Consider the following 17095-nt stretch of genomic DNA (forward strand, 5'->3'; position numbering starts at 1 on the left):
CAATCTACAGATTCAATGCAATCCCTATCAAACTACCACTGGCATTTTTCACAGAACTAGAACAAAATATTTCACAGTTTGTATGAAAACACAAAAGACCCCCAATAGCCAAAACAATCTTGAGAAAGAAAAACGGAACTGGAGGAATCAGGCTCCCTGACTTCAGACTATACTACAAAGCTACAGTAATCAAGACAGTATGGTACTGGCACAAAAACAGAAATATAGATCAAGGGAACAGGATAAGCTACTTCTAACAGGATTATTAGGATAGGTCTCTTTGAAGAGCTGACATCTGAGCTGACACACAACTCAAGAGGTCACTGGTTTTCAGTTAATGAGACAAAATACACAAATTATGCAACTTGATGACAGTTATAGAGGGTAACAGAAACCCAGAAAATTAAGCAAAAAAAAAAAAAAATCCTTAAGCTTATATAAATTTACAATGAAAATATCAAAGGAGAAAATATATTCAGGTACGTTTTATATATATATATATATCAAAGAATATTAACTGTTCTTTCCCACACACCTTTCACCTCATATTAAAGCTTTCTGGTGATGCACATGATCCCACACCGACTTCCATACAGACCATGTCAACAACCTTCTTTCTAATTAGTAAACCACAAGAAAGTTCTGTCATCCCTAGGACTATCCTGACATACCAAGAATGACTTGTGATTTAATTAACCTACTAACTTTACGAATGAAGTTATCTTGTAACTTCTTCTTCCCTATTGATGATATCCAAGATTAGCTGCAAACAAAAACAAGCTTGCTATGCAAAACTGAAGTAGCTAGATGGATTTGATATTATACTTTTCTTCTCAAGTACAGCCTAATTAATGATGCCACTGATCAGTGATATCTATGGGAAAAAAGTCACATTTGGCCTTATGGTTACTTACCCTAAAAGCTGCAAACTCTAATAGTTTCGAAAATAATATTACTATGGAAACTCATAAAGCGAGTTTACCAATTCACTAATAATTATAAAAAGTTCAATCAAAAACATTTTGTCATTAACTTGAATTCAATTAATGAGCTATTGGCCAGGAGAAATGAGACAGTTACAATGATATGATTACTGAAATTTATGTAACTCTGCTTCTTTACACATTAACTCATACACAAACCATGAATACAGTTTTACAAGAGAAACCTTTATCCATCTTCAGTGTCTTTTTCACAACTGATAACATGAAAAACAAAAGAAAGCATAAATGCCTGAAAAAAAACACCTATCACACAATTATGTTAAATATTATGCTGCATAAGTATCAGCTGTAAACTAATTTTAAAAACTTTACCTAAAAGCTAAAATAGTATTACTTCAGTTATCTGGCAAAGGCAGTAAATAAAGTGTTAAAGTAAGTAAGGCTTACCGATAAATGAACTTAAGCAAACATACACACCACTCCCTTGACTATTTCTGATGGCACTTACTCTAAATGGTTTTAATCCCTCTGTGCCTATGCATAACATAGTGATTAATGGCACAAACTCTACAATTAGAATGCATGCATTCAAATCTCTGTTCTGTCACTTACTGTATGACCTTAGGCTAATTAATTTTTAAGCCTCCATTTCCACACTGTCAAAGGGAGATAATAAACATACCTATGACATAGGGCAGTTAGGAGAATTAACTGATATAAAGAATTTAGCCAGGCTCAATAAATGTTAGCTGTGATAATGATATACATTATTAATATCACTATTAGGTAAACAGAACATATCTTTGTTCTCTAGCAAAAAAAAACTTATCTCTGTATTAAATAATATACACACCTCGTATCTAAAACTCAAAAGATAGAAAAGGGTAAATAATAACACATTTTCCTTCCACCTTGGTCTCCCAGATAATCAGTTCTTCTCCCTATAGACGACAGTGTTATTGGTTTCTTGTGTACCTTTCCAAGAATATTTAAAGCGTATATAAGCAAATAGTCTATATTATTTTTTCCAAGCTTTTTAAAAAACTATGTACTATTCCATACTGTGCTTTTCTAACTCAATACATTTTGAAGACTGTTCCACAACTGAACCCTTTCTCAATGCCTTAGGTAGTGCATTTAACTTCAGTAATAATACCTTCCTTTTGATGGGAAAGTATTTTAGAGACCACTTTGTGATAATAAATAATTTTATTATATTATTATTTGAGTATGAACATATAACTAGGCTCCTTTTACTAACAACTCTTACAAGAGTATAGATTTGCAATGAATTTAAAAGAAAACACTGATCAGGACTTCCCTGGTAGTGCAGTGGTTGAGAATCCACCTGCCAATGCAGGGGACACGGGTTCAAGCCCTGGTCTGGGAAGATCCCACATGTCTTAGAGCAACTTAGCCCATGTGCCACAACTACTGAGCCTGCGCTCTAGAGCCCACGAGCCACAACTACTGAGCCCATGCACCACAACTACTGAAGCCTGCACACCTAGAGCCCATTCTCCGCAACAAGAGAAGCCACCACAATGAGAAGACCACGCACAGCAACGAAGACCCAATGCAGTCAAAAATAAATAAAAAGAAATTGAGAAAAAAAAAGTAAACACTTATCACTCCACTCCCACAGGGATGATTATCATCAAAAAAACAAAAACAAATGTTGGTGAGGGAATTCCCTGGTGGTCCAATGGTTAGGGCTCTGTGCTCTCACTGCCGAGGGCCTGGGTTCAATCCCTGGTTGGGGAACTAAGATCTCATGAGCCACGTGGTACAGTGGGGCGGGGGGATGTGGAATTGTTGGTGAGAATTTAGAGAAACTGGAACCTTTATATATTGCTTGTGGGAATGTAAAATGGTATAACCACTTTGGAAAACAGCTATAAAGTTATTAATATGTTAAACATAAATTTACTATATGACCTAGCAATTTGCAGTTTAGTTTAAAAGAGATGGAAATATATGTCCAAAGACTTGTACACAAATGTTCAAGCAGCATTATTCATAATAGCCAAGAAGTGGAAACAATCCAAATGTCCACCAAATGGTGAATGGACAAACAAAATATGCCATATATATAGATATAGATATGCCATCTATCTATCTATCTATCTAAAACAGAATACTAGTCAACCATAAAAAGGAACAAAAGTCCTGATGTATGCTACAACATGGGTGAACCTCATAAATACTATGCTAAGGGAAAGAGGCCAGACACAAGAGACCACATATTGTATGATTCCATTTATATGAGACATCCAGAAAAATCACACCTATAAGGCAGAGTTGTGGCTGCCTAACGCCGGAGGTAGAAATGGAGAGTGACCACAAATAGGAATGAAGTTTGTTTTGGGGTGATGATAATTAGATTGTGGTCATGGTTGCACAACCCTGTAAGTTTACTCAAAACTACTGAACTGCATGCTTAAAATGAGTGAATTTTATGGTATATAAATTAAACCTCAATAAAGTGATTTTTTTAAAAGCAAATACTAAAAATAACCAATGAAATTTAAATTAATTTTAAGATGTTGTTTTCTGACACAACACTATAAAGATTGAAACAACTTCTTTATTGTGAGACAAACTGATTATATCCCTCTGCCACAGTCCTTTAATCAGCCATCAGCTGAACAAGTTAATGAATACCAGTTGCCTGCACTAGCACAGGCCTATTTTGCTGTGTTACAGCAATGATCCAGTCTTCCCACCAAGTGTCTCTATTATAACTACTATGAAAACTTTGTTCATACAACACTTTATGACAAAACAGGCTTTCACTTGGCATTTATATATGAAGGGTGTCTCTGCTCCCTTCTCATGAGGCTATGGCAACTGAAAGTGAACGGAGCATTTGAGCCCAGGTGATTTTAAACACAAAGGTAAACAAACGCAGGCATTAGCGTTGTGCCAAATGGTTATCAAAATGAAAAACACAGAATTTTTAAATTAATAAAAAGAATTCATAAGCCCCTGAGAATATGCCCATAAACCCCCGTCTGAGAAACCTGTAATGTGCCAAGTCTCAGAATTTACTGCAATATGCAGGGCTGAATGACCTCACGCTGAACGTCACAGAGCTGAGCAGTTCCAGTGAGTGCCCATTCACAGAATGCTTTGGGAAGACAATCTCCACAATGCATGGCCCAAAACAACTGTGTCTTCAGTTACGGATCTTTGGTGGACTTCTGAAGTGGAAACTTATTTTAACATTTACATGAATAGCGATTTTAAACCAACAAACACCTGATGAAAAATCGTAGCATTCATCCACTTGAAAAGGCTGAACATCTGACACAAACGATGAACAAACTACTGAAAACCATTATCATATAGTAATTAAACCTGCAAAAAAATTTCTCAGAAGTGAATGTAAGTACACAACCACTTAAATCAATACTTACTACGTATGAAATTGTGTTACATCTGACTAAAAAACACTTTATTGACTAAATTATCCCAGACCTTAAAGCAAGAACCAGGCTTATAAGTCTCCAAACTAATGATTAACTTGTTAGTCTGTTAGCAGACCAGAAGATTAGAGTACAGGAATATAATTTATTTTCAACAATAAAAAAAAATTCATTCTATACGTCCCATTGAGTTTCTTTTTTACTTTTGCATATCGAATACAGGCAATCCTTGCTTTGCATGGTTCTGATATGCATGAATATCGGTCGCCATGGTTTAGATAAATAATACCAGGCCCCAACAACATGGTTCAAATTTCAGTTACTATGGTATATTAACTGTGAGTAACTGCATAAAGTACAAATTTTGCTACTAGCACTTCAGTCCAAAAATCACTATATAAATAGCAGCTGCGCATCCTGATCAATGACCAATCACATCACTTCCTCCAAAATCTGTCCCTGATTGGTCACTATGCGTGTGTTAGTTCATGTACAGATAGCAAAGCACATAATTGTGTTGCCTCCCTTGTCTCCCAGGGATAAACCCATGTGACATTTCACAAAACGGATAACCAAAAGACTGTGTCAAAGAAAAGAACACAAGAGGCAAACTGAAAGAGCTCACAATGGCCACAGCTGAAACAATCTGAGCAATAAAATAAATAACACAGTATTGACTTATAATTCAAGGTATAAATAAATAGAAATGAATAAATAAACAAACAAACATTCTTCCTTGCAGAAGAATTCCAAGTAGTTTATGTAATTATCACCCCCTTCAGGAGGGAGAGCTTAATTTTTCCACTCTACTAAGTGTGAGTAGCATTTGTTGACTTGCTTCCAAAGAATGGCATATGGAAAGGTGAGGAAAAAGTAACCCTATAGTGGAGAAACCTTAAAAACATGATAGCATGTACCCCTGATATGTGACAAGAAGGGCACTTCACCTCTGTGATCTTCAGCCCAAAAACCCACAGCCTCAGTCTAACCATGAGAAAAATGCCATTAAAAAATAAGTCAAAGGATATTCTACAAAATACCTGACCGATACACCTCAAAACTGTCAAGTCATGAAAATCAAACAACGACTGAGAAACTATTATAAACCAGAGGAGACTAAACAGACATGAAGACGAAATGTAATGTAATATCTTAGAAGGGATATTAGTTTATAAAAAAAGTGAAATCGAAATAAAGTGTGGTATTTACTTAATGATAATGTACCAATGTTGGTTTAAGTATCACAAACGTAATGTGACATGGTAATGTAAGATGTTAACAAAAGGAGAAACTGGGTTAGGGGTATACCTGAACTCTGGACGATCTGTACATCTTTTCAGTAAATTAAAAATTATTCAGAAAGTTAAAGTTTACTAAAATTTTGAAATGGAAATGTCAATATGATCTCATCATTTAAGCACACACACACTTATCTATATTTTTCACCTCTTTCCACTGAAAAGGTCAAGAAGTAATGATACCTCAATGTCAATGAACATGTGTAGCATCCAGATTTGGTCTCTGAATACCATTCCCACTAACAAAACAGGTGTCTGTGGGGAAATGCTCACTCTGAGACCTGGAAAGGCATGCACTGGGAAGCCTACAACATGTTGTTCCAGAAAATAAGTAAGCTTTTAAAGACTAATGAGGTCATGTCAAAACTACATAGCAATCAGGGACTCCCAATGGCCAAATCTGAGACACGTTAAACATCAAAAAGAATAATGACTGGGACTTCCCTGATGGCACAGTTGTTAAGAATCTGCCCGCCAATGCAGGGGACATGTGTTCAATCCCTGGTCTGGGGAGATCCCAACATGCCACGGAGCAACTAAGCCCATGCGTCACAACTACTGAGCCTACGCTCTAGAGCCCAAAAGCCACAACTACTGAGCCTGCGCACCACAACTACTGAAGCCCACAAGCCTAGGGCCCGTGTTCTGCAACAAGAGAACCCACTGCAATGAGAAGCCTGCGCATGGCAACAAAGAGTAGCTCCTGCTCTCCACAACTAGAGAAAGCCTGAGTGCGGCAACGAAGACCCAACGTAGCCAAAAATAAAAAAAAAAATTTTTTAAAAAAAGAAGAATGACTGCAATTGACTGAAACACATGAAAATTTTAAAATCATAAATACTAGTAATCAAAAAAGAAAAAGCAAAAAAATTTTTTAAAAAACTATCACCATGAATAACAGCAACAACTTATTTATCAACACCAACCCATAAGCTAAAAATGAGTAATAAAAGGGAAATAACTAAGCATTTATCCTGACTCTCCAATAGGAACTGTATTTCAGGGGAACCAAATAACATCAGGCATGAGGAAAAGTACTTCTCTTAGAAGAATGCCAGCAAGTAAAAGTAGATGAAACAACAGAATTAGAAAACCACTATCTTGGAGCCCTCGATTAAATAAATGATTCAGGTATGAATAATCAATGGATGCTAAACTTATTAAGTGAAAGGATGAATAGAATCTGGATATTTACATGGTACCAAGGTATCTTCCCCGCAAAGTTCTTGCCTATCTCAAGTATGTAATATTAACTTTACAGTGGAGGAATCAGATGTCCCAACTTACTCCAGGGATCAGTCTTAATTGCTAGTCACTAATAGTGACAACAACCAGACAATACATGCCATCTGATGTGAAATATGGATTATAATCAAGCCTTTGGATCTTTTATAGGAAATAGTGGAGATAAAGAAACAACTTAAATAATACCAAAAGGAAGCAATTAGAAAATCAGGAAGGAAGAATCTCATAGAGGACGACTAGACTTGTCTGTTTAACAAAGTTATGGGAAAGAAAATGGTTAAGGAAGGGTCAGTGTAGATTAAAAGAGATGTAAGAGAGATACAAAATAGATGTGATGTGTATTACTTAATTGGATTCATGTCTGACAAACCAGCATTAAAACACATTTTCAGGGACTTCCCTGGTGGTCCACTGGGTAGGACTCTGCGCTTCCAATGCAGGGGGACGAGTTTGATCCCTGATCAGGGAACTAGATCCCAAATGCATGCTGCAACTAAGTCCACATGCTGCAACTAAAGATCCTGCCTGCTGCAACTAAGACCTGGCACAGCCAAAATAAATAAATAATTTTTTTTTAAAAACACATTTTGAGGGCAAATGGGGAAATTTAAATACAGAATATTTATTGGAAATATTAAGGAATTCTGAGGAATTTTGTTAAAAATAATAATGGAACTACATTTATATAAGAAAGCATCTATCTTTTTCAAAGATAACACATTGAAGTATTTCAAAGTGAAAGGTGTGTCTGTCTTTATTTTTCTTATATTATAGTTGATTTGTAGTATTTTATTAGTTTCAGGCGTACAACAGAGCAATTCAATAATTTTATAGATTATACTCCATTTAAAGTTACTGTAAACTAATGGCTATATTTCCTTAGGCTGTACAATATATCTTTGTTGCTTATTTATTTTATACATAGTAGTTTGTATCTCCTTAATCCTATACCCCTATCCTGCCCCTCTCACCTTCCCTCTCCCCATTGGTAACCACTGGTTTATTTTCTCTATCTGTGAGTCTGTTTCTGTTTTGTTACATACAAACAGTGTCTTTACTTTTAAATAATTCAAAAATTACAAAAATGAGATGAAGCAAATAAAGAAAAATATTTATAACTTAAATCTAGGTAAAGGGTAGATGGCTATCATACTAATTCCTCTGCTTTTCTCTCCATTTGAAATCTTTTTTACAGTAAAAAGGGAATTATAGATGAATATGTAAATAGATATAAAATACACACTGAGTCACAAAAACATCATAAAAAGCAGAGTCACATTACTTTGAGATTAGGGGCAAGTGATGGCAAAGTTAAATAGTTCTCATGATTTAAAGGAGTAACATTCACATAATGTTTACAATATTAGAGTTTTATATTAATTTTATATGAATTGTCAAGAATTCTATTTCTTCCCATCTATCTAATCTTTGATAGCGCACAATTACATATAGGATGCAACAATTTAATTACAGAAGAGAAAACAAGCTTATTCTTGGTTTTTTCTGCATTTTCAATTACAACAGTGTAGCAAATGACATAGTTTAGTAAATAATAGAGCACTGGCTTGAGACTCATGAGATATGTATTCCATTCAGAGCTGATCATTGATATAGCACTGGATAGTCCTGAACAAGTCACCTTATAGTTGTAGAGGTAGAAGGAGAGCACAATCCCTATATGAATCAAGAGACTATCTATCATGTGGGAAAAAGGGGTATAAACATTTTTTTTTTTTTTTTTGCAGTACACGGGCCTCTCACTGTTGTGGCCTCTCCCATTGCGGAGCACAGGCTGGGGACGCACAGGCTCAGCGGCCATGGCTCACGGGCCCAACCGCTCCGCGGCATGTGGGATCTTCCCGGACCAGGGCACGGACCCGTGTCCCCTGTATCGGCAGGCGGACTCTCAACCACTGTGCCACCAGGGAAGCCCTAAACAACATATTTTAAATACATTTTTAAAAGGTCATCATGGGGCTTCCCTGGTGGTGCAGTGGTTAAGAATCTGCCTGCCAATGCAGGGGACATGTGTTCGAGCCCCAGTCCGGGAAGATCCCACATGCCACAGAGCAACTAAGCCCGTGCACCACAACTACTGAGCCTGTGCTCTAGAGCCCACGAGCCACAAATACTGAGCCCGTGAGCCACAACTATTGAAGCCCGTGTGCCTAGAGCCCACCCACCACAACGAGAGGCCACCACAATGAGAAGCCTGCGCACTGCAATGAAGAGTAGCACCTGCTCACTACAACTAGAAAGCTCGCACACAGCAACGAAGACCCAACACAGCCAAAAATAAATAAATAAAATAAATAAATGTATTTTAAAAAAAGGTCATCATACTAACTCAAGATAGATGTCACTATTTTAAATCATAAGAGCTATTTTAAATATAGCCATCATTGGAGATACTCAGTTTTTTTTCAATTGATCCTATATCTGTTAAGATCTATTTAGGGAATTCTCAAATCTTTACTACTAGACAGCTTAAGAGTTATGACTTCAAACTTTACAAATCAATGATTTGTAGAACACTGACCAGAGCCACTTTAGTCAGCAAGGTTATTTTGCTAGATAACTATATAACTGCCAGAGAAATTTGAGGTCTGACTCAATTCTGATCCACATAAGACAGACATCTATTATGTAATATTTATTGGCAAGTAAGCACAAACAATTCATATGATCTATTCTGCAGGCTTGAGAAAAATCCCAGCATCTCATTTAGATGCTCCAACCACCACTTTCACAAAAGGTTCACTGGAGGCAAACGCTCAACAGTCCACAGACAGGAACTTTCTCCATATAGTTGATGAAATCCAGAGTTTACAAGTGGAGATTAAACAAAACCCCTAAGAGTTCAGGTTGAAGGCAAAACTAGATTTATACCCCATTCATGCAAGAGTAAGAAATTGAGTCAAAGTAATTTCGGCTAATCCACATATCTTGAATATTTTTAAATCTCATCATTGAAAGCTCATTTCCAACATACGTTATGCACGTTAACAAGATAGTTTCACCAATAAAATCCATTTCTGATATCCAATACGCTAAAAGATCAACGATGGTCAAAAGTAGAAATAAGCGGGTGGCTTATGGTAGCAACATGTAAAGTCCTTTAAAATATAATGCTAGCTGGGCTTCCCTGGTGGCGCAGTGGTTGAGAGTCCGCCTGCCGATGCAGGGGACACGGGTTCGTGCCCCGGTCTGGGAGGATCCCACATGCCGCGGAGCGGCTGGGCCCGTGAGCCATGGCCGCTGAGCCTGCGCGTCCGGAGCCTGTCCTCCGCAACGGGAGAGGCCACAACAGTGAGAGGCCCGCGTAACGCATTAAAAAAAAAAAAAAAAAAAATATATAATGCTAGCTGACCATACCTGCACAGTGCAGCACCAACTAGCACTTGGCTTAACACATGTTGTACACACACATATAGTATTACACAGTATTTAATAAAGTGTTTTAAAATAAACTAGGCAAGGTAACGATTTCTAAATTAAAATATTTTTTTAAAAACAACAAAAGACAGTGTTTAAAACATAACAACAAAAGGCAGTCTTTAAAACATAAATTAATGAAACTAAAGGAAATTTACTAAAGAATAAATTAATGAAACTGAAGGAAATTTACTAAAGAAAAGAAACATAAAAGGTACACTTCGCTTTCACCTGAATAACGAACGTAGTATATAGTCATGTAAACATATTGTATTTTGGTAAAAATCATCATAAACAGAATTCAAATAACAAGAGACTGTGTCTTCAAATATGAGGGTATTAAGTTGCATAATACATACCATTCACAGGGCTGAAGGGATCGAAATGCCTTAAAAGAAGCATCCATTCCAGCAAAATCCCAAAACTTAACATCATAGTCATATCCTCCAGTCACCAAACGGGCACCTGAGGGATCCAGACCCAAAGCAGAAACCTGGTTTAAAAAAAAAAAAAAATGGAGAAAAGCTACTTATTGTCTATTATAACCCCATTTCCTTTCTCTAACCCTACTTCCTACCTTACAGGCACTGTAAATATAGATCACCACTGCTGTTACTTCTGAAAAGTGAAAATGGAAAGCACCTTCTATATTACGTGGCTTTGTTATTAGGAGTATTATTTCTTTGAAATACAAGAAAATATTTTAGTTTAATCTAATCAATAGCTTCATCCAAACTTATCTACCATGTACTCAGAATAGGTGTCATATGATAAACTAAGTTGCTTTAGTATATAAGTAGAAATCTTACAAACAATTCAGCTTTTTCAATAAACAATTTTGAGGAAGCCTTTTAAGATTGTTTGACTATCACTAAATGAATAACACATGAATCAAAAATTCCCAAAATAAGTAATGCCAATAGGAACCATAAATCTATTTAACAAAATATAGCAAAGTAGAAATTATTATCTTGTGCATTTGGCTAATTGTTTAGTCACCTTAAACAATTATTTTTAAAGTTGAATTTGTAAGTAACTAACCACATTATAATATCACTTATACTGGTTCCATAAAATCTTTGCTTTCCCCATGAACTTTTCAAGGTTCAATTCACATACAAATATCCAATGTGTAACTCACTGTTCTTGAGCTACATTTATCATTCTTGCCAAAGCAGTTAGTCCCTGGATCTACTGACCTCTCAGAAGGAAAGACTGCATTAGGAATATTAACTGTGATTATCATATACATGAGACAGTAAAAGGATCATAGTTTTATATAAAGAAAGGCACTACAAATCAATCCTCCAAATAGACTTGAAATGTTAATTAAATGTAACAGAATTACTGCAGTCAAAACCAGATACTGGAAAAATAACTTACACTCATTTCAATTACTACCTGTGAATACTGATTTCAGAATATAATGGAATTATACACAAATATAGCAAATAACTTGTTATATGTTTAAATTAGATATGTACCCTAAATGAGAGCTATCATTTGAATGCCTGAATATGTCTTAAAACAATCGAAAATAAAACTAAATAAACATTAGTTTTTAAAGTCTAAGAAGTGACTTGCTACCACCAGCTACAGACTTACTTGCCTCCATGCCCACTCTACCCTTCTTCCCTCCTGTTAAAATTAGAGGTGTCCCTCCTCCTGATAAAGCTAACCCCACCAGTGTTCATCTCCCTACAATGTAATTTGAAATTGCAAATTCATTTGTGACTTGTCTATTCTATTCCTGTCCTCCCCTCAAGAGTGTAAATTTCGCTCCTACCCCATGACCACCAGTGTGGAGCCACAGGGGCTGAGGCCCTGAATCAGGGTGGGAGGAATGGTGACCAGCTGCAGGCATCCTCACTGTTCTCCTGGGGAAAAGGACAGTGTTGTTTGCAACCTGCAGTTTCCAACTTCCTGGTGGTCATTTGGACTTCAGGGTAAACTGGGAAGAATGCCCAAAGGGAAACCTGGGGAGAAGCAGTTCTTCACCTAAAAAACGTTCACCGTCGTGAATTCTTTTTTTTTTTTTTCACTGTGCTGCGCGGCATGCAGGATCTTAGTTCCCCAACCAAGGATCAAAACCATGCCCCCTGGCAGTGTAAGTGCAGAGTCCTAACCACTGGACCGCCAGGAATTTCCCTGTTGTGAATTCTTTCACTGAGGAAGAGAATTACCATTATGTCACTATGTTAATGAAAAAAGAAATGGATGTGATTCATAATTTAGAACCAAAAAAATGTAGAACCTAAAAAAAAATGAAAGTAGGAAGTATATTCCTTGGGAAGAATTTCCTCTAGTGGACCAGCTTTTCTGGGCATTAGGTTGTTTAAAGGAACAAGGCTATGATCCTTCTCTGGATCATCTGGTAGGATACAAAGGAAATGATCTCTTAAGTGGCCAAGAAGATTCTTGGATTTTTTTTAAAAAAAGACAAAATAAGGTCTGGCTAAGGAATGGAAAATATCTAATTTCAGAAAAACTCCCATTTTATCTAAAAAGTTCCAAAAGATTGCCAGTTTGTTTGCAAATTCTTAATATACCCACCACCTTTTCAGCCTTTTCTTGTGAAAATTTTCCTAGGATATGTGACTGCATTACATTCAGACACAGAATATGTGATAATTGGTAGGACTATGGTTAATCTGCCTTCTGTATCTCCCTGTGATATTTACTGTGCAGTCTGTCATCAGCAGCTTACATGGAATAGAGTGCAATACAATTTGCCTTAGCATCTTAGTTCAAATAGAAATTCTAATTCAGATACTAACACAGTAAGCCTATGGCAGAATTTATCATGTTTGTTGATTTTCCTCTTTTCTTTCATTTAAAAAAATGGGAGTAGGGGGCAGTAATATACTGTGACAGTCCTTGCTAGAGGCAACAACTAGAGAGAACAGGACAGGCCATTAGGGTATATTTCCAAGGTTTGTGACTGAGGATCCCAGCCAAGAGAAGAGAGACAAACCTCTAGGATCTGTATCCTATCATGAACAGGCCATGTAATTTTGGATTTCTCGCTTAATCTCTCGAGATCCAGGGCCTTTACATGTAAAATGAGGAGATTAGAATACAGCAGTGGTTCTCAAAGTGTGATCTGGAGGGTCCACAAGATCCTTTCACGTGTACTCAATACCAAAGCTATTTTTACAATACTAAGACATCATTTTCCTTTTATCCAGAGGCTACAGGATGTGTGATATTGTAAAAGACTGAATGCAAAAAAGCAGGTATGATAAATCCAGCCCTCCTCTATTAAGCCAGACATTAAAGAGATTTGCAAAACTGTGAAATAATATCAATCTCCTCATTAATGGGTTTTTTTCGCTTTCAAAAAAGTAATTTTTCACAAAAATTATTTATGTTAGCATGTATCAGTTTTTCTTATTTGTAAATGAGTTAAAAACTCTAAAAACTAGAAGAAAAAAAAAGAGTGTAAATTCCATGTGCACAAAGACCATCCTTGTGCCCAGCACAGTGCCTGGCACAAATGTGACAATAAATAGCCCTTTTAAAAAAGGAAGGAGGACTGTAAATTAAAAAAACACATACAAAACAAACAGCTATCCAGTTTGACAAATGTAAGATCAATTACCCTCTATCAAGAAAGAACAAGATAAACTACAAAGTTCACTTTTTTTAATCTAAGGACAGAAGAAAGATGGCAAAGAAGAAAGCAAAGGGCAAAGTGACAAAATGAGATCTTCAATGCTAGCATTCTGAAGTACCAGGACCTTGGGCTTCCCTGGTGGCTCAGTGGTTAAGAATCCACCTGCCAATGCAGGGAACACGGGTCTATCCCTGGTCCAGGAAGATCCCACATACTGCAGAGCAACTAAGCCCATGCGCCACAGCTACTGAGCCTGTGCTCTAGAGCCAGCAAACCACAGTTACTGAGCCCACGTGCCACAACCACTGAAGGCCATGCGCCTAGAGCCCATGATCCACAACAAGAGAAGCCACCGCAATGAGAAGCCCGCACACCACAACGAACAGTAGCCCCCGCTTGATGCAACTAGAGAACGCCCATGCACAGCAACGAAGACCCAATGCAGCCAAAAATAAATAAATAAACAAACAAACAAATAAAGTATCAGGATCTCAGTGGCTGCTTACATACTCCATTTATTATCCACCAAAAGGATATGAAAGGTAATGAGTAACAGAAAACAGAGCTCTGGCGGAGCTTCAAGATGGCAGAAGAGTAAGACGCAGAGATCACCTTCCTCCCCACTGATACATCAGAAATACATCCACATGTGGAACAACTTCTACAGAACACCTACTGAACGCTGGCAGAAGACCTCAGACCTCCCAAAAGGCAAGAAATTCCCCACGTACCTGAGTAGGACACACAAAAAAAGAAGAAACAGAGACAAAAGAATAGGGATGTGACCGGCACCAGTGGGAGGGAGCTGTGAGGGAGAAAAGGTTTCCACACACTAGGAAGCCGCTTTGAGGGCGGAGACTGCGGGGGTCGGAGGGAGGACCTTCGGCGCCATGGAGGAGAGCACAGCCACAGGGGTGCGGAGGGCAAAACGCAGAGATTCCCGCACAGAGGATCGGTGGCGATCGTCACTCACCAGCCCAAGAGGCTTGTCTGCTCACCCGCCGGGGCAGGCGGGGCTGGGAGCTGAGGCTCGGGCTTCGGTCGGATCGCAGGGAGAGGACTGGGGATGGCAGCGTGAACACAGCCTGAAAGGGTTAGTGCACCACAGCTAGATGGGAGGGAGTCCGGGAAAAAGTCTGGAGCTGCCGAAGAGACAAGAGAATTTTTCTGGCCTCTTTGTTTCCTGGTGCGCGAGTAGAGGGGAATCAGAGCACCGCTTAAAGGAGCTCCAGAGACGGGCGCCAGCCACGGCTATCAGCGCAGACCCCAGAGACGGGCATGAGACACTAAGGCTGCTGCTGCCACCACCAAGAAGCCTGTGTGCAAGCACAGGTCATTATCCACACTGCCCCTCCCGGGAGCCTGTGCAGCCCGCCACTGCCAGGGTCCAGTGATCCAGGGACAACTTCCCCGGGAGAATACACGGCGCGCCTCAGGATGGTGCAACGTCACACCTGCCTCTGCCGCCGCAGGATCGCCCCACATCCGTACCCCTCCCTCCCGACAGCCTGAGTGAGCCAGAGCCCCCAAATCAGCTGCTCCTTTAACACTGTCATGTCTGAGAGAAGAACAGACGCCCTCAAGCGACCTACACGCAGAGGCGAGTCCAACTCCAAAGCTGAACCCCGGGAGCTGTGCGAACAAAGAAGAGAAAGGGAAATCTCTCCCAGCAGCCTCAGGAGCAGCGGATAAAATCTCCACAATCAACTTGATGTACCCTGCATCTGTGGAATCCCTGAATAGACAACGGATCATCCCAAATTGAGGTGGTGGACTTTGGGAGCAAAGATATATATATATTTTTTCCCCCTTTTTCTCTTTTTGTGACTGTCTATGTGTATGCTTCTGTGTCTGATTTTGTCTGTATAGCTTTGCTTTTACCATTTGTCCTAGGGTTCTATCTGTCCATTTTTTGCTTGTTTTTAACTACTTAAAACTTTTTTTTTCTTAAAATTATTTTTTGTTTCATTATTTTATTTTATCTTCTTTCTTTCTTTCTTTCTTTCTTTCTTTATCTCCCTTTTATTCTGAGCCGTGTGCAGGACAGGCTCTTGGTGCTCCAGCCAGGTGTCAGGGCTGTGCCTCTGAGGTGGCAGAGCCAACTTCAGGACACTGGTCCAAAAGAGACCTCCCAGCTCCAAATAATATCAAAAGGCGAAAATCTCCCAGAGATCTCCTTCTCAGTGCCAAGACCCAGCTCCACTCAACGACCAGCAAGCTACAATGCAAGATACCCCGTGCAAAACAACTAGCAAAACAGAAACACAACCCCATCCATTAGCAGAGAGGATGCCTAAAATCATAATAAGGCCACAGACAACCCAAAACACACCACCAGACGTGGACCTACCCACCAGAAAGACAAGATCCAGCCTCATCCACCAGAACACAGGCACTAGTCCCCTCCACCAGGAAGCCTACACAACCCACTGAACCAACCTTAGCCTCTGGGGACAGACACCAAAAACAACAGGAACTATGAACCTGCAGCCTGCAAAAAGGAGACCCCAAACACAGTAAGTTAAGCAAAATGAGAAGACAGAGAAACACATAGCAGATGAAGAAGCAAGGCAAAAACCCACCAGACCTAGCAAATGAAGAGGAAATAGGCAGTCTACCTGAAAAAGAATTCACAATAACAATAATAAAGAGGATCCAAATTATTGGAAACACAATGGAGAAAACACAAGAAACGTTTAACAAGTAACTAGAAGAACTAAAGGGCAAACAGTGATGAACAACACAATAAATGAAATTAAAAATTCTCTGGAAGGGATCAAGAGCAGAATAAATGAGGCAGAAAAACAGATAAGTGACCTGGAAGATAAAATAATGGAAATAACTACTGCAGAGCAGAATAAAGAAAAAAAATGAAAAGAACTGAGGATAGACTCAGACACCTCTGGGACAACATTAAATGCACCAACATTCAAATTATAGGGGTCCCAGAAGTAGAAGAGAAAAACAAAGGGACTGAGAAAATATTTGAAGAGATTAGAGGTGAAAACTTCCCTAACATGGAAAAGGAAACAGTTAATCAAGTCCAGGAAGCACAGAGAGTCCACAGACAATAAATCCAAGGAAAAACACACCAAGACACATATTAATCAAACTATCAAAAATTAAATA

The 17095-nt window shown here is 38.5% G+C and overlaps 1 protein-coding gene and 1 pseudogene across 1 annotated transcript in view; one reads left to right on the plus strand and one right to left on the minus strand.

The window, feature by feature from the left end:
* The window catches only part of WDR70 (WD repeat domain 70), a 311155-nt gene that overhangs the window by 230322 nt on the left and 63738 nt on the right, over positions 1-17095 (minus strand). Inside the window, 1 exon segment of the mRNA XM_032628142.1 lies at positions 10710-10843. Within this exon segment, the coding sequence (XP_032484033.1) occupies positions 10710-10843 (134 nt within the window).
* Positions 12140-12988, plus strand: LOC116750539 (annotated as a pseudogene).

Source organism: Phocoena sinus, chromosome 3 (assembly GCF_008692025.1).
Source record: "Phocoena sinus isolate mPhoSin1 chromosome 3, mPhoSin1.pri, whole genome shotgun sequence".
Lineage (NCBI taxonomy): Eukaryota > Metazoa > Chordata > Mammalia > Artiodactyla > Phocoenidae > Phocoena > Phocoena sinus.